Source organism: Antechinus flavipes, chromosome 6 (genome assembly GCF_016432865.1).
Source record: "Antechinus flavipes isolate AdamAnt ecotype Samford, QLD, Australia chromosome 6, AdamAnt_v2, whole genome shotgun sequence".
Taxonomy (NCBI): Eukaryota; Metazoa; Chordata; class Mammalia; order Dasyuromorphia; family Dasyuridae; genus Antechinus; species Antechinus flavipes.
The window spans coordinates 212,941,743-212,964,627 of record NC_067403.1 but is presented as its reverse complement, the minus strand read 5'-3'; the positions used below and the strand labels follow the sequence as shown (position 1 = coordinate 212,964,627).

The following is a 22,885-nucleotide window of genomic DNA, read 5'->3' as shown; positions in this document are numbered from 1 at the left end:
GTCTCTGTCTCTTTGTCTGTCTCTCTGTGTATATATATATATGTATATATACACACATACAAATATATCCCTTCAGATAGTTAATGACAGTGAATATTCCCCTCCTGCCCAACTTTCCTATCAAGTTTTCCCTTCTTAGACTGAACGCGCTAGTTTCTTTCAGTGGATTCCCATGTGGGCAGCTTTACAATTCTCACTCTCTTTGAGGGCCTCCATTCGCACACCCTTTCATGCAGTAATGAAGATAATTTGCCCTTCCAGCCCCACCGCATATCTATTACCTCATCACCAAGGAGCCCACGCAGCCCTCATGCTTAAAACCACAAGACACCAACGAGCTCTTTACCTGGGCCTTGTAAAGCCTTTTTAATTCCTCTTGCTTAGCCAGCTGTTTAGAGGCCTTCTCCATCTTCCTTATCCTTTTAAGTGTTCGTCTTTCCTACATGGGCCAAAGAAGAAGAGAAAAGGTGAAGGGCAATAATAAATAGATAGGAACTCGACAGAATAATGCTCCAACTTCTTTCTACTCCCCGTTTTTGCCTCAAATCATCTGCTCTCACCACTTCTCAACTGAGAGGAACGTTCAGAAGCTTTAGGAGAAGCTAAGAAAATATTTATGACCCCTACAAGAATGTAAATAAAAAAATACGCTACAACATAGCCAAGCCAAATAAATGTAGTGTCTGTTCATGACCCAGAGAAGGGATGCTGAATGGTCTGCCTTCCTCCTTTCCTTGGAAAAGTAGTAATACTTATCAGCTTTTTAGGCTATGGTTATCAATGAGGATCTTGAAAAGAGAGGAAATTATGTATCAGGCCAAAATATTTTTGAACCAGAATTATCTCTTGTCTAGTATGACATTGGGTAAGTTACTTGAATAATAGCTGACATTTATGTAGAGTTTACCTATTTACCAAGTACTGTGCATTTTAGAGACATTCTGAGCCCCATTTCACATATGAGGAAACTGAAGCAAATAGAAGTCAATTGATTTGCCCTGGATTATCGAGATAGTATGTAACTGAGGCCAGATTGTCATATATTGAGTGTCTCAAAAAACTTAGAGCTGAATTAGTCTTTAACAGTTTTCAATAGCTTAAAATGGCACTAAGATTAATGGACTATCTAGTTTGGAATATTGGACCGAATGGACCTGAGAGTCCTGAATTCTAGTTCTGCCACTAACTAGCTTAAGTAATCCATTTCTTGTTCCTGGGCTTCAATTCCCTTATTTATAAAATGAAAATCTCAAATTAGAGATGATCTTCAAAGCTCTCTTAAAAGCTAAAAAATATCCAAGGCTTCTATAATGCCTTATAAAGGTAAAGCAGTGTACATATCCTGATAATAATCATTGTAAACTAATATGTATGTCACTTTAAAGTTTGTAAAACATTTTATACGTATCATCTCATTTAAACTTGACCACAAAGAACTCTGTGAGGTAGGAATGACCAGTGTCATCACTCCCCTTTTACAGAGTGAGCGAGGTTAAGATCATCTTCCTGAGTTCAAATCTGGCCTTAAATACTTACTAGCTGTGTGACACTGCACAAGTCAATTCATCCTGTTTGCCTTAGTTCCTTCATCTGTAAAATGAGGTAGAGAAGGAAATGGCAAACCACTCTACCATCTCTGCCAAGAAAATCCCAAATGGGAGCATGAAGATTTGGACATGACTAAAATGATTGAATGATAGTGTCAGAACAATGGGAAGTAATAGCCTTGCTATGCTCAGCTCTGTTCATCTTGAATTTCAATCTCACTGGAATCTTTTTAAAGGAAGAATATACATAGACATTCAGTTGTATATAAAAATGTAACGTATCCAATAGAGAAACAGGAGGGGAAGGGAATAAGTGACAGGGAAAGGATGAAAAAAAAGGAATTCAGCTTTGAGGTTAGAATAAAGAAATAGAGAAGAAAAAAACAAAAGAAAATGGGATGGAAGGAAACACACAATTACTAATCATAATGGTGGTATAATGATCAACTATGACACACTTGGCTCTTCTCAGCAATACAGGGATAAAAGACAAATCCAATAGAGTTGGGATAGAAAATTCCAGTTGTATCCAGAGAGAGAACTTTGGAGACAATGTGGAACCAAGTATACTATTTTCACCTTTTTTGGTTTGCTATTTGCTTTTTCTTTCTCATGGTTTTTGCCTCTTGTTTTGATTTTTCTTTCACAATATGATTAATATGGATATATATTTAGGATGATTATACATATATAACCTATATCAGATTGCTTACTGTCTTGGGGAGAAGGGAGGGAGAAGAGGGAGGAAGAAAAAAATTTATAGAGATGAATGTTGAAAACTAATTTTTTCCCCCAAGCCAATTGGGCTTATGTGACTTGCCCAGGCTCCACAGCTAGGAAATGTTAAGTGTCTGAGGCCAGATTTGAACTTAGGTCCTCCTGACTTCAGGGCTGGTGTTCTATCCACTGCACCACCTAGCTGCCCCTGAAAAGTATCTTTACTTATGGTTAGAAAAATAAAATATGATTGAAAATGAAAAAATAATCATAACTGTAAATGTGAATAGAACAAGCTCATCCATAAAATGGAAGCAGATGGCAGAAGTGATTAGAATGTTTTTTATAAGAGGTACACTTGAAACAGAAAGACATACAGTTAAAGGACTAGGGTAGAATCTAATACTCTTCAGCTGAACTAAATAAAAAGGCAGATCAGTAATCAGTCAAAGCAAAAACAAAAATAGACCTAATTAAAAGGGATAATCAGGGAACCTACATTTTGCTTTAAAAAAAAGTACCACAGACAATGAAATGATATCAACAATTTTTGAAGCAAGTCTCTCTGATAAAGCCATCATTTCTTAAATATATATTAAGTGTATAATAGTCAAATTTATTAAAATAAAAGTCATTCCCTAGTTCATAAATGGGTCAAAGGATATCAACAGGCAGTTTTCAGATAAAGAAATCAAAGTTGTCAATAACCATATGAAAAATGTTCTAAATCATTATTGATCAGAGAAAGGCACATTAAAACAACTCTGAGGCACCACCCTTCATCTATCAGAAATTACAAATACTGAGGTGGATAAGGAGAAAATAGATATTTTAATAAACCGTTGGTGTAGTGAACTGGTCTAACCATTTTGGAAAACAATTTGGAACTCTTCCCCAGGATATAAGATTGTGCATATCTTTTGACCCAGATCTGTATCCCAGAGATAAAAGGAAAAGGAACTATATATTCAAAAATATTTTAGTAGCTCTTTTTATGGTAACAAAGAATTGGAAATTGAGGAGATGTCCATCCATTGGGAAATGGCTGATCAAGTTGTAGTATCTGATTGTGATGGATACTATTAAAATACAAGAAATAATGGTAAGATAATTTCAGAAAAATCTGGGAAGACTTAATATGAACTGATGCAAAGAGAAATAAACAGAATCAAGAGAACATTGTACACTGGAACAACAATATCATATGATGATCAACTGTGAATGATTGGCTGATCAAGACAATGATCAAGACAATTCTGAAGGACTCATAATGAAAAAAATACATATTATCGACCTCCAGAGAGAGAACTGATGAAGTCTGAGAGCAAATTGGAATATATTTTTTCATTTTCTTTATTTTGTTGCTTTTAAAAAATGATTAGTATGGAAATGTTTTGACATATATAATTGATATCATATTCCTTGCCTTCTCAGTAGACAGGGAAGAGGCAGGAGGGAGGAAGAGAATCTGGCTCTCAAAACTTAAAAAGAAAAGAATATTCAAATATATGTATATTATATATGAATATTCAAATACATGTATATTAAAGTTTATTGGTGCTAGTGATTTGAGACCAGCCACAGCATACAAGTTTGGTTGAGGCAAAATGCATAAGCATATCAACCCAATACAATTGGTAATAGGTATTAGGAATTGAATAGGGATCTGATTGGCCACTTCAAGACACAGGACTATCTGTTTCTGTCCCCTTGTGATCATTTTAGGTGTTACATGAGTCTCTATGTGCTCTGCCCATAGATCCAAACCTAAAAAGAAAGGTCTTTGTATAACTAGGGGAGGAATTTCCCTAGAGAATCTCCATTACTCTTTTTTTGCAGAACTAAGTTGAGTAAGAAACTTGCATTGATTGTCATTATTCAGGAAAGAACTGACAGCAAATAGTCCAGTCCAAGTTAGTACACATAGCACACAATTGAGCAATCACTCTTGAACCCTCTCTCTTCCTTTCAATTAGGATATGATACTGATGAGGGAGGAAGATCTAATAGGGATGTGGTGGTAACTAGATTGTTATTCTTATACATAGTAGAGAAAGAATCCCATATTTCCCCAAATTTCAGAAAGTTAAACGTTATTAAAGGAAGAACTGTGTTGAAGAGTTAATGAAGTTTTTATGCCTTACTATTTCCCGAAATAGGAATATTTAAAAATTGATATCAATGAATAGGGAGAAGAAGGAAGGAAGGAAGGAAAAAGAAGGAAAGAAAAAGAAAGGAAAAGAAAGAAGAGGAAAGGAAGGGGAAGGGAAAAAAGAAGAAATTTGACATTATCCCTGTTTTATCTTCTTTGAAATACTTTCATTAATTGTATCTAAACTCTGAGATTATTACCAACAAGGAAGAATCTGGGTAGACTTCATAGAGGAGGCAATATTTAAAATTAATCTTAAACTCTGAGTAAAAGTTAAGCAGAGATAGATGAGGAGAGGGAATAGAGCATTCCTAGTGGAAGATACAGTAAGTGCTTAATAAATACTAGTTGAATGAACCATTTTGCTTGAGATGTAAGATTCATGAAAGGGCGTGGAAAGATAAGAGGCATGAAAGGCATATTGGGACCAAATTCGTCAAGGTCTTAGAGTTTGGTTGAAAAGTTTAAATTTTATTCTGTAGGTAAAAGGGAACCAATGGAAATGTTTGGTTTTGTTTTTAGCAGGAGAGTGACATAGGATTGTAGTTTTATATTTGAAAGTAACTTTAGAAGTCACTAAATCCAACTCCTTTATTTTATAGATAAGGAAATTAAAGCCCAGATCTGTCCTTAATGACTTGCCAAGGGCCAAGCAGAGAGTGACTGAGACAAGATTTGAAGCCCTGGCACCAATATTAAAATATATTCTTTCTCAATGGACTTCCATAATTGGGAATCAAATTGGGGCCACAATAAAGGAAGTGCTGAATGCTAAGCATCAGATCTGAGCTTTAAAGTGACCATGTCACTCATAGGGGATGAAGTCAGTTAAGGGAATGAGTATGGCGTGAGTTAGAAGTGGAGACCTCTGTTCCAGATCTACATTTGAGTTAACTTGCTCTTTTTGAGAATGGAAAAGTTATGTACCTTTTCTGAGTCTGAGTTTCATCCTCTGTTATCTGAATTAATTTTATTGCATTAGATATTCTTGAGCTTCTTTCCATTGCTAGTATGATAATACATTACAGTGTTTCTACCATGTCTCTTCTCTGTCAAAATCCAAGGGATCTTCCATAATTTTCAGTGGGATAAACAGATCTGTCATGTGGGTGTCTAGATTCCAATGTTCCTAATTTTTCTTTTTCTTCACCCAAAAGAAAATTCCTGACCATTAATTCTGAGGTATGAGTACATGAATAAAGGGAATGATTCCTAGGGGGATTGAAGATGTCCCTAGTTGTCAATAGTTGTTGCAAGGAATCAGAGAGCCTTGAGGGCATTGACACTAATACTACATCTACCCTGACCACTGCCTTCCTGAGGCTCATCATGTGGTCACTGGAAACAGTAGGTGGGAAGGTTGAGACTCAGATTGGGAACAAAAAGGCAAGCAGGGACTTCAAAGATAGACTTTGCTAAGGTGCTTGAAGCACCGGAATGAAGATGAATTCCTGAATCATAGGAACTAGCAAGTTTCAAAAACATCAGCTGGGGGATAGCTTCTCCTCTGAAAGAAGTCACAGGCACATATTTCCAAAATCTTAGAAAATTGAAGGGACCCATGGGAAGAGGTTTCAGTTTTTGGAGACAGTTTTTCTTTCATATTCATTATGCACAATAAATGATGTGGCCATAAAATGTGGATGGTCTGTTTTCTATGAAAATGGAAAGAAAAATTCCAGATGTAAGGAACGGGGGGCATTAACAAGCCAGATATTTTTCTAATTGTAATAATTTTGGAACCACATGTCATATCATACCCCAGATCAGTTCTGACTCTGACCAGAATATTTTGTTTTGTTTTGTTTTAAATCCTACCTAACAGTTTTGTCTAACAGTAAAGGGTGGAGAATCACATCTCTGGTGTATGTGTCTGAGAGACCTGGATGAGACCATTGGACCAGTGCTTGAACATAGTGTCATATAGTAGACAGATTGTGCCATTTGCCTGCCTTATTGATTAATAAACAATGTGTAAACCTATTTACCATAGGCTTCTGTAAGTAACACCAGGGTATGCTGGAACCAGCTTGAACTGGCTTTCTGGAACCATTTGTTAAATTTCCAGTATGAACATTTGCATTTCAGAAATCAGCAAATGCTACAATTCAGGGCCTGATTTATTGTTTTGTTGATTGTCTAGATTTAAGAATGTGAGGGGAAAATGTTATTAATGCAGATTAAACTTAAAAAGGTGTTCTTCATACATTTTCTCCCAATAGTCCACTGTAAAACATTTGCCAAGATATCGTTACCTGTAAGATAAAGCCTACCTCCATAATATAGTTCTATGAGAAAGAAGGAAATGAGAAATAGGGAAGAAGCAATGAGGGAGTGAATTAGTTTGGAAACAGGCAGGGAATAGAAAGGAGGAGCATATGGCGGGGGGATACTGCAGAGAAAGAATCTACAGACCCAATGACTAAACAAAGAAACATAAGATTCAAAAATGACTTTAAGATTTCAGCCAGTGGGTGACTGAGAAAATATGGTGGTCTCAGCAATCAAAAAGTCAGCATGACTGGGCAGGGATGGGTGTTGGGACTACAAAGTTTAAAGTTCTATTTAAGTGTCAGTTATTATTACCAACCAAGAGGGCTGTGGGTAGTCAGCATTAATCCTTGGGGAGGGGACTATAATAGTCTTGGACAAGTCAATTAACATCTCATAAGGGAGACAACTTGGTACAAGGGAAAGCTGATCATTTTGGAAATGAGATGGCTTATGTTTAAATCTTGGTTTTACCATTTTCCACCTGGATGACCCCATGACAAGACACCTCAACTACTTCATTTTAAAGAGGAGGATGTTAGAATAAATGGCATCCAAAGTACCCCCCCCCCAGAACTAAACCTATGATCTCATTCTCCTTTAGGTGATGATGAGTTCTTTGGTGCTGCTGGGACATCAAGGTGGAGATTTCCAACAGACAGAGAAGAAGGGATTCCAAGGAAGAGATGCCAATTTGGGATTCATTCAGATAGAAGTGATAATTGAAGCCATCTAAGTAAATAAGTTCTCCAAGGGAGGCAATATAGAGAAAAAAGATAAGAGGGCTAAGGAGAGAGCCTTAGGGGATGCCTATATTGAGGAGACATCAAGGGAGAGAGAGAGAGAGAAGAAGCCGTTAAAAGAAGAACGAGATGATATGGAGGGTATAAAGATCAACAGAAAACACAAACTTGGTTTCAACATCTAATCAGAGATGGATAATCAGGAACAGCTTCAATCTCACCTCTCTTCATGTTCTCCTTTCATCTTTCCCTTTGTTTCTCTTTCTTCATGTCTCACAGTATCTCCCCTCTCCTTCCCTCCCTTCCTCTAGTTGTTTTTCTGCATGTCTCTGTCTTTCTGTCTCGTCTGCCTGTCTCTTTCTCTCTCTTATAAATACAAGCACACACATACACACCAGGTCATTGACTTGGTCTTATTTGAGCAGTGGGGTTAGGCAGCTTTAAGTTAGTGGGGATAATTCCAGTGCTTATATCACCAGATGTGGAAGAAACAATTGTAAGTAAATAAATTCGGTTCTCCTCCTTCCTTCCCGGGAACCTCACTGAGCCAACAAATAAACACAGCAAATGGCAGAGAAACCACTTTTCTGTCCACCAGTGTAAACACATTAGTCTGAGCCATTGGCCCAAAGGCCCTCTGAAAGACTCCTGCCCCAGAGACCCATGGGGACAACAAAAAACAGGATAGAATTTGGGAAGGAAAGAACTGATTGGAGGAAGTTTACTTGAATCAAAATCTAGAAAGAAGACTCAAATTCTATGGAGTAACAGAGCAGAAAGGAAATTCTCCGTGTCTTCAGTCAGCAAACCCAAGTCACAGTAGGCATTTTCAGAGTATAAATGCCTAGATGCAAATGCATGGTTCATTTAATATTTCTGATTAGAATAAACATAACATTTTCCATGCAATCTGCCTCTAGTGCTTCTTAAATGAAGCTGTGTTTCCCCCTGGGGACATAGGCATCTGTTTGTTTTCATTTTTCAATGGTTTGCTTGTTGGACCTCATATTAAAACCACTTTAGAGCTGCAGTTTCAAAGTGGTTTCAAGTAAATATGTCGCTGTCTTGGGGGTTTTTTCCCTTCTCCTTCAAATGAAGTTCTTCTTAGAGAAATAAAAGATTCATCTGTGAAACCTGAAAGATTCTGAAAATGCAAAGACAATTCTTGGGAAGGAATGACTCTTGACTCTTGCCAAGGGAAGGGGAAGAAGCCTTAAACATTAGATGCTATGACAGGTAAGTCTGTTAAATAAAAATATGGAAACTCACAATTTCCCTATCAGTCAAGAACAACTGCCACCCCCTACAAAGTCAACCCTTTCCTTAGTTGCCAAGGGGCAGATTACCTTTGGTGGTAAGGAAGGTTTGGGTTCAAATTCACCATCTGAGGAGGAGGTAGTCTCAGAAGAGGAGGAGGAATAACACTCAGTCATCTGTGCTCTGACAGGTAGGTGCTTGGAGCCTGAAATAGGAACAAAGTACCAATCAAGAAGAAGCGATTTCTTCCCTAGATTTCATGACCCAGCACTCCCTTTCCCTCCTTACCCACTGCACCTGCCCTAAGCCTAAGCAGCAGAGCTACCTAAGGGCAATCTGAAATTTGGCTCCCCATGTTAATTAAATTTCTGGCCCCTGGCCAAGGACTTTGTACAGCTCTTGGTGTCCATATTTTAAAAACATACACACAAGGTATTATGCAGAAATCAATTAATTCCTTAAACACCACTTATGGATCATGGGACTTCAAACGCATTCAGAAATGAAATCTATTATTAAAATGCATGTCTGAAGTTAGCCATGGTACCTCAAACGATTGTGTGAGGGTCACCACGCAGTCTAATTGAATGCAAAAAGTCCAAGCCAGCTCTTAAACAAATTACCCTTATGTGGCTCTCAGCATCTGGCACCCATTTTTAGAACATGACATCTGCTCGGTGTAAAAGAGCTGGCGTCAGAATGTCTGGTCATATAAAAAAATCACAAATGTAATCAGAAGCAAATGGACTCTGCCAGCACGGGGCTTTATCACACAGTCTCATGCAACATAAATATTTCATTAATTATGTCTAAACAAATGCCACTTTTATTTTCCCCACGTAAGAATATTATCACATCATCGGAGCAGTGATGAAAACATCAGGAAAGATTGGTGAGGTTGGGGGAGGAGGGGAGTGCGGACATCCCAACAATGTGTTCCCATGCGGTAGTCTGGCTTTGTTGGGGGGGGGGGGAGTGCAGGGTAGGACACAGAAATAGTTTGTGAGTCAAGGAACCCTAATTAAGGCAGAGTCAATGGGAACACTCTGCCCATTGTGACCAGGATTTGGCTCATCTTTGTCTATGAACTGAACACCCCTGGATACCTGGTATCTTCATATGGAAACATCTGCCTTTCCATTTCAACCTTCTGTAGGGTTAATGATTAACATCTGGATTGGCCCAGCTCAGGGCAATGAATGGCCCTATTGGGAAGTAAGTTATTTGGCCCTGCCCAGGTGACTGATAATTTACTGCATCCTAGTTTCTTCTGTAAGCCCATATTTGAGCAGGTGTGTGTGTGTGTGTGTGTGTGTATACACACCCGTGTACACAAGGTGTAATATGATGCTTAAATTCTACCATTTCCCCTTCCAGATTGATTTCTGCTTTCTTCTTAACTGAAAAGGAAATAAACTTTAGGAAAACTGTATGACAGAGTAGAGAGTATTGGATTCTGAAGTCCTGAATTTGAATTCTGCGGCTACTTGCGTGATTTTAGGCAAGTCATTTAGCTTCAATGGGCCTTGTCATAGGATCCCAGAGTTACAAGGAAGTTCAGAGACCATCAATTCCAATCTCCCTCTCCCCATTTTATAAATAAGTGAAATAATGTGCAGAGAGGTTGTGACTTTCTCAAATCACACAGATAGGGGGTGGGAGAAAGAGATTGAACTCAATTCTTCCAATTCCAAAATTAGTTCTCCTTCACTATGTCAGTTGCTCAATTGCAAAAGGAGGGGTCTGCATTAGATGACATCCATGAGATGCAGCATGGGTTCAAATCCTGCTTCTGACATTCAGTACCTATGTGATATTGGGTGAAGAATTTTACTTTCCTGGGTCTGTTTTCTATCTGAACAGAATTGGACTAGCTGACCTCTGAGGTTCCTTTCAATAATCTAGATCTAGGATTCTTCCAGCTCTAAAGCAATGATCCTAGGAGATAGCTACTCTGATCAAGACAATAATCCAAGACAATTCCAAATGATCCATGCTGAACAATGCTATCTATTTCCAGAGAGAGAACCAATGAACTCTGAGTGCAGACTGAAGGAAACTTTTTTCCTTTTCCTTTTTTGTATTTTTCTCCTTTTTTTTTTTTAATCTGTGTTTTCTTTTTTAATATGGCTAAATGGAAATGTTTTTCATGACTTCAAATGTATAATTGATATCAAGTCGTTTGCCTTCTCAAGGCAGAGAAAGAAGAAGTAGAAGGGAGGGAATGAATTTGGGATTCCAAATTTTAAAAATTAATGTTAAAAATTTTAATGTATGAGGGGAAATTTTAATAAAATAAAAATACATTGAGGAAAAATAAGGGGAGATTTTAGTTTTTAGATCTTTCAAAGATCTTTTTCTCCCCACATATTTTAAAGTATCCTTCAAAAGTAGGCTTAGATGGCTCAGGGGATAGAGCATTGGCTCTCAAATCAGGAAGATCTGAGTTCAAATCCATTCTCAGACACTTAACACTTCTAGCTGTGCGACTTTAGGCAAGTCACTTAACCCCAACTGCCTCAGGGGGGAAAAAGAAGTAGTAGTAGGCTTAGACTGAGGCAATTGGAAAGGACCTCACAAAGTGGATATTATGAATCAAAACCCTCATTGTGCAGATAAGGAAACTAAGGCCCATGGAGAGGAAGGGACTTGCCCAAGATCACACAGGTAATGAGTATCAAGAGCAGAAAATGAACCTGAATCTTTTGATCCAGCAAATCATTAACACAGCAGAAAATTGAACCCACAGACCCTAACAAAGAAGAAGGAACATTTAGTCTAATTCTTGGGAGAGGTATATAGAGGTGTGTGTGTGTGTGTGTGTGTGTGTGTGTGTGTGTGTGCTTGTGCAAGCGTGCGCAGGGAGTAATATAATAGTTAAACTCTACCATTCCCTTTTCCAGGTAGGTTTCTGATTTCCTCCCAGCTGAAAGGGAAGAAACCTTAGGAAAACTGTATGATATAATGACAAGTATTGGATTCTTAGTCAAGAAGGCCTGAATTTGAATTCTGCTTCTGCTACTAAGCTATCAGCTGAGATATACCCTTTTCTACCTGAGATATGCATGCACAGGCTTTCCTTAGAATTTCTAAACCAGTTCTTCCCCCTTTCATTCAAAACATAAAAAGCTAAAATTCTGGGGTGGCTAGATGGATACTTAACACTTACTAGCTGTGCGACTCTGGGCAAGTCAATTAACCCCAAATGCCTCACAAAACAAATTTTAAAAAGTTAAAATATGCATTTTACTTTGGCTTCCTGATGACAACAGCTTGCTGTGTTGTTTTGGCCAAGACCCTTCCCCACTTTGGGCCTAAGCTTCTTTGTAACATCAGAGAATTAAAAGAGGTGATCTCTAAGGACTCTTCTAGTTCTAATGTTCTGTAATCTGGGAGAGTTAGTTGGCAGAAATTCTAAATTCACCCATTGACTTCCATGATGAATTAATGAGGAGAAAAGTCCCCTAACAGATTGGCTTAGGGGAAGGGTTAAAGTTATTGCTTACTCTTAATCCTGTCCCTTCCTCCTTTGATGTCAGGTATCTGAAACTGAAATTTTGTGCACTAAATCTAGCTTTAGAAAAAAAATTAGGGAGGAGGCAAGGAGACCACTGGTATCTTATTTTGTCTTTTCATGTGTCTGGTGAAATCTTTACTCTACAATAACTGATTAAACAGATTGGGATGTATAACAGCATGTTGATGATGGAGAGTTACAGAATTTAAAAGACATGTTCAAGATCCCTTGGCTCTGAGCCTCCTGCCTCCCACGCTGGTAGTTAGTCCAGCCTAACCCACTGACATCTCCTTCTGATGTCCTCCCAGTAAAGGGACATTGTCTAAGTTACAGAAGCTCTCAGGGGCAAAGCTAAATGAGACTTAACAGTTGTGAAGAAAGTGAAACTCAAGGACTTTTCAAAGAGCAAGTTAGTGGATGAGTCAGTTCTCCAATTTCCCCTGGCTTCTGAGGTTCCATCCCATGGCCTACCTTCCTCATTAAGAGTTGCTTGTTTAGTATCACCATCCCTTTCTCCCCAAACTACCTAGAGTTCATGGCAGGTAGTTTGCCTATATTGACATGTTTGTCACTTCTAGTGAGAATATAAGTTAGCTGAGGGCAGGGCTTAACCCTATTCCATTTTTGTATTGCTAACACTTATCATGTGCCTGGTATATAGTAGGTGCTTAATATATGCTTGATGACTGAGTAAATGATTGATTGATTGGATAGGTCTTACTCATAATTAGGCTGATTCTTACTTGGTTCATCCTGGTGAATGAGGACATGCAAAACTCGGGGCCCAAGGAGTAGAGAGAGTTCTAAGCCTAGAGTGGGATTAGGAGACCTTTATTGGCTGTAAGACCTTGACTTTCTTAGTACTTTTGGGCTTATTTTTATCAGTTGAGAAATGGGACACCCTTCTAGGTGTCCAACATACTTCACAGAGTTATTGTGAGGAACATACTTTGAAAACCTGAAATCACCATAGAATTGTAAATTATTATCATTACCATCATTCTCATTGTTCTCATCATCATGATCATGATCATCATCATTATGGGACCATAGGGGAAGTGGTTCAGGAATCTCCCAGAATGAAAACTCCCCTCATCGATACAGATGGGTAATTCTGCAAATTATAGTTGTCTGGGGATACCAAGAGGTTGCCTGTGGTTACATAGCTAGAATAGGTCAGAGATAGGATTGGAACTCAGGACTTCCCGATTATAAGGCTGGTCCTCCATCATAGAGGCCCAGGCATATCAGAACCAACTAGTTCGCATGGGGATGGATGCCCTGAACTCATCTTGGTCAATTAAGCCCCAGCCATCTGAGCAGCACAGATTGGTGCTGGCAACAGAGCAGAAGAACAAGATGTCACGGCCAAACTCCTGATTCCTCAGCTCTCCAATTCTAACCTTCGAGCAACTTCCTGTTCAGATTTAGACCATAACCTGCTATTTGCTCCCTTGTTTCTTTTCCCAGCGGGAATAAATTACCCCCTTCTCATCCATCCTCTTGAAGTCCCATCAATAATTAACTGGAGTTACAAGGGCTGCTGGATAAACAGCCGGCTGCTACTAGAGCACCTGCTTCCCTCTCTGCCAGGGACTCTGCTGAAGACTGATGTCTTCTTTGAACAAAGGCAGGTTTCTTGACCTTCCATTGACTGGCAAGAACTCTCATAGCTGGGTTTGGGGGGTAGGGAGAGTGGGAGCTGCAGGCCTGGATCCTTGGGCTCCCCAAGAAGTTGGTAGATACAAAGGTAGCTCCAGTGTGCTGTTTGCCTTGGTCCACAGATGTCTGCAACAGGAACCCATTTTTCCTTTCATTAGCTCTGAGTTCCATAGAGCCACCTTCTCCTCTGGTGGGTAGAGTGCCCTTTGGTTAGAAGGCTGGACCACTGGGAACAGAAGGCAGAGGTTGCCAGAAAGTTGGATGATGAATGGAGTCGGGACATAGGTCCTGTTATTTCAGGAAAAGATCAATTATGTAGTAGGCCACCCAGCTAACTTGAAATCCTCCCACAGGAAGAGAACACATTACATACCCAGGCAGGTAGAAGAAGCTAATGTCTAATGGAGACTTGTAGTGATTCCATTCCTTTTGGGGAGCCAGGCCAACCATGAGTCAAAACCCCAAAAGATTAAGATCTACCAGCTGGAATAGGAGTTCCTCTCTTGTGGGCACCTTTAAGAGAATCTAAAGCAAACGGGGAGGGGCAAGTTCTCTTCCATACCTGCAGAATTTGATGGGCCTGAATCACACACAGATAAAACTCCTGTTCAATGGGAACTAGAAGAAATGTACCTATAGGTATATTTAGCATCTCTCTCTCTCTCTCTCTTCCCACTATCTCTCTCCCCACCCTCCAGAATAGTGTGGTCTGGAAATAATTCTGTCCTGAATGTTTCCATTGAGATTTCATATGGATTAAAGCTGGAGGAAACTTTAAAAACAAAAATAAAAACACTTATGAAATTCCACCATCTCCTAGTTATGTTCTCTACCTCTCCTCTCCAAAATCAAATTCTTTTAAAAGGCCATCTATGGGAACAGCTAAATGGTGCAGGAACAGCTAGATGGTGCAATGGATAGAGCAGGAGTCAGGAGAACCTGTGTTCAAATCCAACCAAATCCAGTGCATAACACTTACTAGCTTGCTAAAAAAAAAATTTTCATCTATACTAAATGCTAGATTAAATTTCCCACAAGTATTAACTCTTAATCGTTATTGAGGTGATCAGGTGTCAAACAGGTTCTCGATATGATCCATTGTGAGTTCAGAATGTGACTTTTTGAGTCATTAAAGCTAGGTCATTTCTAATGCAGGAGAAGAAAGACCAACAAATTTTCTCTTTTTTCCTCCTGTTCTAGAACAGCACCCCAAACCCCCTAACCTGGTAGGATTCTCTTCAAGAGCTTTAAGTAATCTAAAAATTTTTCATAAGATTATAGATTTAGAACTTGAAAAATCTTAAAGGTCATAGAGTTCAATCCTTTCATTTTAAGGATAAGGAAACTGAAATGTAGAACCTAGTGTCACATAACTAGTAAATGTTTATGGCAGAATTTGAATCCAGTTTTTCCTGATTCACCGTGACATATTCATTACACTTTTACTGCTTATCTCTCAAAAAAAAATGGGGCAAGGATTTGGGGAGATTCCATATTGTCATTCTTGTATGACTTTAAAATGAGGGAGGTATGAAAGAAATCTGAGGATCTTTTTGTCTCCTCAGAATCAGTACTATGATGCACTTGACCTAATATTGCAATATAAAAGCATCTATGGGATTGACAATTTTTTGCCTCTTGCAATCCATAAGTAATACCTTGTGCCATGACAGGGAGTGAATAGGAAAGGGGTGGTATGGCAGGATTCTCCTAAATTACTCCCTGAATAATCTGAAATCGGAAGCCCCTGTCATGTCCATTCTTGGTCCCAAACATCTTGCCATTTTCCAGGTGTTTCTCACTTACCTCCATCTTTCTCTTTACCAGAGCCAGGGCATTTGGAATTTTTAAGTAAGTGAATTATCTTATTTATGGGGGAAAGAGTAAATTCCCAAACCATGTGGGGAGTACATGAGAATCCAAATGCTAACATTTTCTGCTTAGTGTTGAAGGGAATGAGATCTCAGCACAACATTTGAGGAAAGAAGGGACGTCAGCACCCACCTAGTCCCACTCATATATGAACAAGAATCCTTTTCTTTAAACAATAACCCCAACAAATGGACATCAAGGTTGTGCCATAAGACCTCCAAGAGATAAGAGTCCACTGCAGTCTTTAAATTAAATTAGGGGGTGGGGAGGAAATATTTTACATGCAGATGACAATGATGATGATGATGATGATGATGACGACGATTGACGATGATAGTATCTACCTTCCAGAGTTATTGTGAGGATAAAATACAATAATATTTGGAAAATACTTTGCAAATTTGAAAGTACGATGGAAAAGCTAACTATCATTATTATGAACTTCATTGTCATCATAACTGAATTTGTCTCTTTTTAAGAGACAATGCTCTGGTATTGCTACTTGGGGCCAAATAGAAAAAAAAACTTCTAATCCCTCTTCTCCATAATAGCCATTCAGATAATGAAGACAATGCTCATGTCCTCCCTAAGTCTTCTCTTTTCCAGAAGAAAAAAAAATTTTCATCTATACTAAATGCTAGATTAAATTTCCCACAAGTATTAACTCTTAATCGTTATTGAGGTGATCAGGTGTCAAACAGGTTCTCGATATGATCCATTGTGAGTTCAGAATGTGACTTTTTGAGTCATTAAAGCTAGGTCATTTCTAATGCAGGAGAAGAAAGACCAACAAATTTTCTCTTTTTTCCTCCTGTTCTAGAACAGCACCCCAAACCCCCTAACCTGGTAGGATTCTCTTCAAGAGCTTTAAGTAATCTAAAAATTTTTCATAAGATTATAGATTTAGAACTTGAAAAATCTTAAAGGTCATAGAGTTCAATCCTTTCATTTTAAGGATAAGGAAACTGAAATGTAGAACCTAGTGTCACATAACTAGTAAATGTTTATGGCAGAATTTGAATCCAGTTTTTCCTGATTCACCGTGACATATTCATTACACTTTTACTGCTTATCTCTCAAAAAAAAATGGGGCAAGGATTTGGGGAGATTCCATATTGTCATTCTTGTATGACTTTAAAATGAGGGAGGTATGAAAGAAATCTGAGGATCTTTTTGTCTCCTCAGAATCAGTACTATGATGCACTTGACCTAATATTGCAATATAAAAGCATCTATGGGATTGACAATTTTTTGCCTCTTGCAATCCATAAGTAATACCTTGTGCCATGACAGGGAGTGAATAGGAAAGGGGTGGTATGGCAGGATTCTCCTAAATTACTCCCTGAATAATCTGAAATCGGAAGCCCCTGTCATGTCCATTCTTGGTCCCAAACATCTTGCCATTTTCCAGGTGTTTCTCACTTACCTCCATCTTTCTCTTTACCAGAGCCAGGGCATTTGGAATTTTTAAGTAAGTGAATTATCTTATTTATGGGGGAAAGAGTAAATTCCCAAACCATGTGGGGAGTACATGAGAATCCAAATGCTAACATTTTCTGCTTAGTGTTGAAGGGAATGAGATCTCAGCACAACATTTGAGGAAAGAAGGGACGTCAGCACCCACCTAGTCCCACTCATATATGAACAAGAATCCTTTTCTTTAAACAATAACCCCAACAAATGGACATCAAGGTTGTGCCATAAGACCTCCAAGAGATAAGAGTCCACTGCAGTCTTTAAATTAAATTAGGGGGTGGGGAGGAAATATTTTACATGCAGATGACAATGATGATGATGATGATGATGATGACGACGATTGACGATGATAGTATCTACCTTCCAGAGTTATTGTGAGGATAAAATGCAATAATATTTGGAAAATACTTTGCAAATTTGAAAGTACGATGGAAAAGCTAACTATCATTATTATGAACTTCATTGTCATCATAACTGAATTTGTCTCTTTTTAAGAGACAATGCTCTGGTATTGCTACTTGGGGCCAAATAGAAAAAAAAAAAAAACTTCTAATCCCTCTTCTCCATAATAGCCATTCAGATAATGAAGACAATGCTCATGTCCTCCCTAAGTCTTCTCTTTTCCAGAAGAAAAAAATTTTTTTTCACACAACGAGGCTCTTTACTATCTCAGTTAACTTCTGGACATACAAACATATCAATGTCCTGCTTAAAAAGTAGAAGAGCCTAAGGATGGATACCATATTGCAATGGAATCTGAGCAGAACAGAGTCCAGAGAAATTGCTCCTTTACTAACTTTTTATCCCCATAATTCTGCTCCTCCTGAGGCAGCGTACTATCACCTTAGTTTCCTTGTTGACTCACTTACTGACAACTTATTGTTGACTCACAGGGAGACTATTGGCCTTTAGACCTTTTTAAGATGGCCCATTCTCTACACAACCTCCTCCAATGAGTATCCATGAAACTGACTGCTTTAACCAAACAAATCTCAGGTTTTATAAATATTCCTTGGCTCAGCCAGCTTACTCTCATTCCATGGATTTGATTTGTTGCCATATCATTGTTTTTCCCTTCACATCCCTTGCTTTGACTTCTTACCACAGCTGCCACCCTTATGTCCTCATCACTTTTCACAGAGTTCATTACAACAGCCTCCTCACCCTCCTAATTCATATCCTTATTTCAAGGCTCTCCCAGTCCATACTGCTGTCAAAGTTATTTTCCTTAAACACAGATCTGATCATATCACACCCTTATTTAATAAATCCCAGTCTCTCCCTATTACCTCTAAAGCCTTTCATAGTTTGATCCTCACTTATCCTAGCCTCGTTGGATATTATTCTCTGTCCTTCTCTCTACAATTTAAACAAAACACCCTTATTCTTAAACAAATCACTCCATTTCCCCACCTTCATTTGGGGTCTGGAATTCACTCCATGCTCAATGGTGCTCTCTCTGCTGAGAGAAATTATTATCAATAGACAATGATTTGGGATTTCTAGAGTCCCCCTGCCTCCATTTTTTTTCTAAAGTCCTGATTACAAAAGCCCAGTCTCTTGATGGGCACTACTGATAATAAGATTAGACCATGACCCCATTCTGGTGACAAAGCCATCATGCTCTACTCAGGGAAAGGTGGGGATAAATTCTTTAAAGAGATTGCTTAAGGTTGGGGGTAACTTAGAAATATATGGCATAATCAAAGTACATTGAAATAGATTCAGCCACTTATTAATTGTTAACCAATCAAGAGTTGACTGCCACTCTTGGGAACACCCTGTTTCAATGAGCATATAAGCCATGAGTCTGATGCCACAGTTGTCTTTGGTCTGAGAAAGAGATGGCAAAATGACAATCCTTTTATTAAAATTCTGGCATTATTAATGAAAAGACTAAATTGTTCAGAAATTATGTCTCTTATTTTAAGATATATCTCATTTATAGTCTTCTACTTGAAGTCTTTCCTAATTCCCTCCAATTTCTGACACTTTTCCTTCTACACTACCTCATATGGAATTATTTTGTATTTACTGATATTCATTATTCCTACCATAGGAATACATTTACCTTAGAATGTAACTTTTTTGATATTAGAAATTATTTCATTTTGGGGATTTATAGTCTCAAGACTCAGAATCTAGCACATGGTAAGTGATTAATAAATGCATGTTATTCTCACTCTTTTTGATGTTGGCTTGCATTTTGTTTTCTTACTCATTTTCTTTCCTTTTTGATCTGCTTTTTCTTGTGCAACAAGAGAATTATATAAATATGTTTACACACACCAAAAAAAAAAAAATAATAATCCATACTAAAGTCAAACCAAAACAAAATAAAGAAATGTTAATTGATTGATATAGAAAATCTTGCTAGAAAGAACACACTTACTTGGGTTTTCTCCAGGGAAAGGAATATCTATTTGGCCTAAGGAAGACTTATTCCATGACTGTGAAGACATCGTTAGAGGTTGGCAGATGTCCATTGCTCCTGGGTTACTAAAGATATTGCTGAGATCCTTTGATGTTGTCATTGCCCCCAGATTCTCATTAGTTTTTTCTTTGAGTCTAAAGGAAGAAAAGAGACTGCTCTTCTTTGTCAGGGCATTGGACTGATCCAAAGGTCTCCCTAATAGCACCTCGTTTAGTCTAACTTTGTCAGAGACATCTTCTACCTTGACAGAGGGTAAGGTCATAGGTCTCTTCTGCCTACTGGGCAAACTGCGAGCCCGGGTAGCTCTATCTAAAAGGCTATGTGCCTCTGGCAGTGACTCAGGAGTATCATGTAGTGTAAAGGCTGAGTCTGTGCTCCCTTTCTCCTTCCCAGGTACCAGTAAAGAAATGAGATTGGGTTTCTGTACATCATGGTCTTTACTATAACTTGTTTTCCTTAAGTTTTGGGAGTGAACACTAGGGTGGGGGCCATTCAAAGATGAATTCTCCATAGGTGCCTTTGGTCTGGAGTCACTGGTCTTCTTTCCACCTTCTGAGTTAGGGAGCAAGGGCTCCAAAGACCTCCTGATAGCATTTGCTATCAGGCGTAGAGGGGATTTGGGTCTGCGTACTGTCCACTCCCCTGTAGCCTTCAGTGCTGGGCCATAGGCTCCCTCTGAAGCACCTCTCTGATCTGACAAGGCTTCCCTGGTTGGCCCAGGAAGGGATGATAGGTCAGCCAGTTTTGATGCTTCACCTCTTTCGTTACCTCCTGCATGCACTGGTTCTGGTCCCTCTCCTGCACCCAGGCTTAGATTCTCTGCATTAGCATCTTCCCAGTCCAGCAACTGAGACTTTTGTTCCTGAGTGAGGACCAACTTCTTTAAGCACTGTTTTTTCCCCTCAGCCAATTTCAGTTGGTTGTCTTCTCTCCTACTTCCAATGCTTGTATTCCATTGGCTCTCCTTAGGAGATAAGGCTAGAGATGCCCAGCTCTTTGTCTCTACTCCAGCATGATCTGGACCATTCTGGGCAGTCTGAGGTTCCCAAGGAAACTCTCTGACTTTCCTATTGCCATTGGAACTCTTCACGCCGCATCCCTTGGCTTATGTGAGGAAGAAGCGTCTTCCTTGGGCATCCCCAAGGGATGGTTTTCCTCTTTTTGGAAATGATGAGGTACATAGAGAGGGATTTCCTTACACACCTCTCGAATGCGAACTCTTTCCTGAATGATTGGACTTTGGGGCTGGTAATGTCCTCTTGTGATCTCAAGAGAATTGATGGATGATGTCACCTAGAAGAAATCAACATAAAAACAATTATTAAGCAATTTCTATTACTCATTTTTCTATAGTCATTCCTCTCCTTGACCATTCTCCAGGCATTTCTCTCACCAAACTCTTGAAGGTTGTGTTGGAATAGAGCCAAAACTACAGCTGGGGAAAATTCCTTTAGTAAGAGAAATGAAACATCATGGCAATAGGACCCTGGCAGTGGTGACAGGTAGTGACATGTTCCTAGAATACCAAAAAGCAGTCATGGGACAGATGATAGCATGAGAACTCACTATTCTCCCATCACTGTAGATGTCAATGTCCTGGGACAAACCACATCTACTCTATGCTGGTTCCACTCCAGGAAATAGCCAGAACAAGGTTGGCGATAAGTCTGTTCAGGATGTTTTCAGTGTGTCAGGTTTCATCTTAAAATGCATTTTATGTGAGCCAGGCAAGTCACTTAACCCTAATTGCCTCAGCAAAAAAAAAAAACAAAAATAAAAATAAAATAAAATACATTTCCTGAAGACAGTTAGTAGTAGAATGAACATCAGACTTAGTATCTAAAGACCTGAGTTAGTAGACCCAAAATAAGGATGAACATGGGAAAATAATTTTATATCCTTGAAACTTAGTTTGTTCATTTGTGAAATAAGTATTGCCAGTACTAATCTATGGGGTTATTATTATTACCTGATTTATAATATTACAGAATGGAAAGAGGGAAGCTAGATGGTACCATAATGCATAGAGTTCTGAGCTTGGAATCGGGAGGCCTCAATTTCCTGAGTTCAAATCCAACCTCAGATCCTTTAGAGCTGTGTGACCCTGGACAAGTTACTTAACCTGTTTGTCTCAGTTTCCACACATGTAAAATGAGCTGGAGAGGAAAATGGCAATCATTCCAATATCTCTGCCAAGAAAATCCCAAATGGGATCATGAAGAGTTGGACATGACTGAAAAATGACTGAACTGAAGTGAGAGTAGAAAGATGACTAGTTTTCAAGTCAAAACATCAGTCTTTAAATCCCATTTCTGATGCTTATTACCTATTCAACTTTGGTTCCCTAAATCACTTAGCCTCTCTGGGCCTCAATTTCCTTATCTGGAAAAACACTAGGATTGGACTAGCTTTCCTCTGAGGTCCCTTCCATTCAATGACCCTATGATGATCAACTATAGACTTATTCTATTTGATGGTGTTCAGATAAAAATGATCTTGGGGACAAGTCACCAACCTACTGTGATCCTTTTGTGTTGAATGTTTTGTTGACTACTATACTGGTGCAGAAAATTATTATTTAGTGTATCTGTCAATATCGCCTTTGGCTATTGGTTCAATTTTATCTCCAGATTCAAGCTCGCAGTCTTCCTCTATTTTTTCTGTGCACAGAAAAGAAAGAAAGAAATTCTTAATGTGCACATTAAGAATTTTACAGTTAAAAAAAATAAATAAAAATAAAAAAAAGAATTTTACAGTTGTCAAGTCTTAAATGATATTTTTATGTCATAGAAGAAAATTTCCAAGGTATGAAGGAGCTATTCGATATTAATTTTTAGCACAACCATATAATCTGATACCATCTTTGTGATTAAGTGATTAATAAAATGTATAAGTGAAACTTTTTTTGATGTAAGACTTAAATTCACTTCTTTTCAGGAAAGATGGTAATGGGTTTTAAAGTTATGCAGAATCATAACCAGCTTGAACTATCTTTCTGGAAAATACCACAATTTATATAAACTATTCTTACTGTGATTGTGCCTGTGCCATGTTTCAGAGAGCACTTTTGTATGTTGACATCAAATGATCTAGTATTCCCATAGTTAGGTTTTTACAATAAATCTGTGGCATGTGTAGGTGTGCAGAATTGAGACAAAGGCTTTGTAAAGGCCTTTGGAGCTTTGATGTGACATGTTCAATAATACCAATACCAAGTTGGCTTTTGCTGTTCTAAAA

The 22,885-nt window shown here is 38.5% G+C and overlaps 1 protein-coding gene across 2 annotated transcripts in view; it reads right to left on the bottom strand.

Annotated features, from left to right (window-relative positions):
- The window catches only part of LOC127540362 (F-actin-monooxygenase MICAL2-like), a 57,330-nt gene that overhangs the window by 32,157 nt on the left and 2,288 nt on the right, over window positions 1-22,885 (bottom strand). The window contains exons 2-4 of one of the 2 annotated variants that reach the window (XM_051965018.1): window positions 19,607-20,941; window positions 8,777-8,892; window positions 347-439 (exon numbers count right to left, since the gene is read on the bottom strand). In XM_051965018.1, coding sequence (XP_051820978.1) covers window positions 347-439; window positions 8,777-8,892; window positions 19,607-20,159 — 762 coding nt within the window. In that variant the 5' untranslated portion in view covers window positions 20,160-20,941. Of the gene's footprint in view, window positions 1-346; window positions 440-8,776; window positions 8,893-19,606; window positions 21,375-22,885 lie in introns of those variants that run through there. The other variant, XM_051965019.1, reaches the window with a different exon arrangement.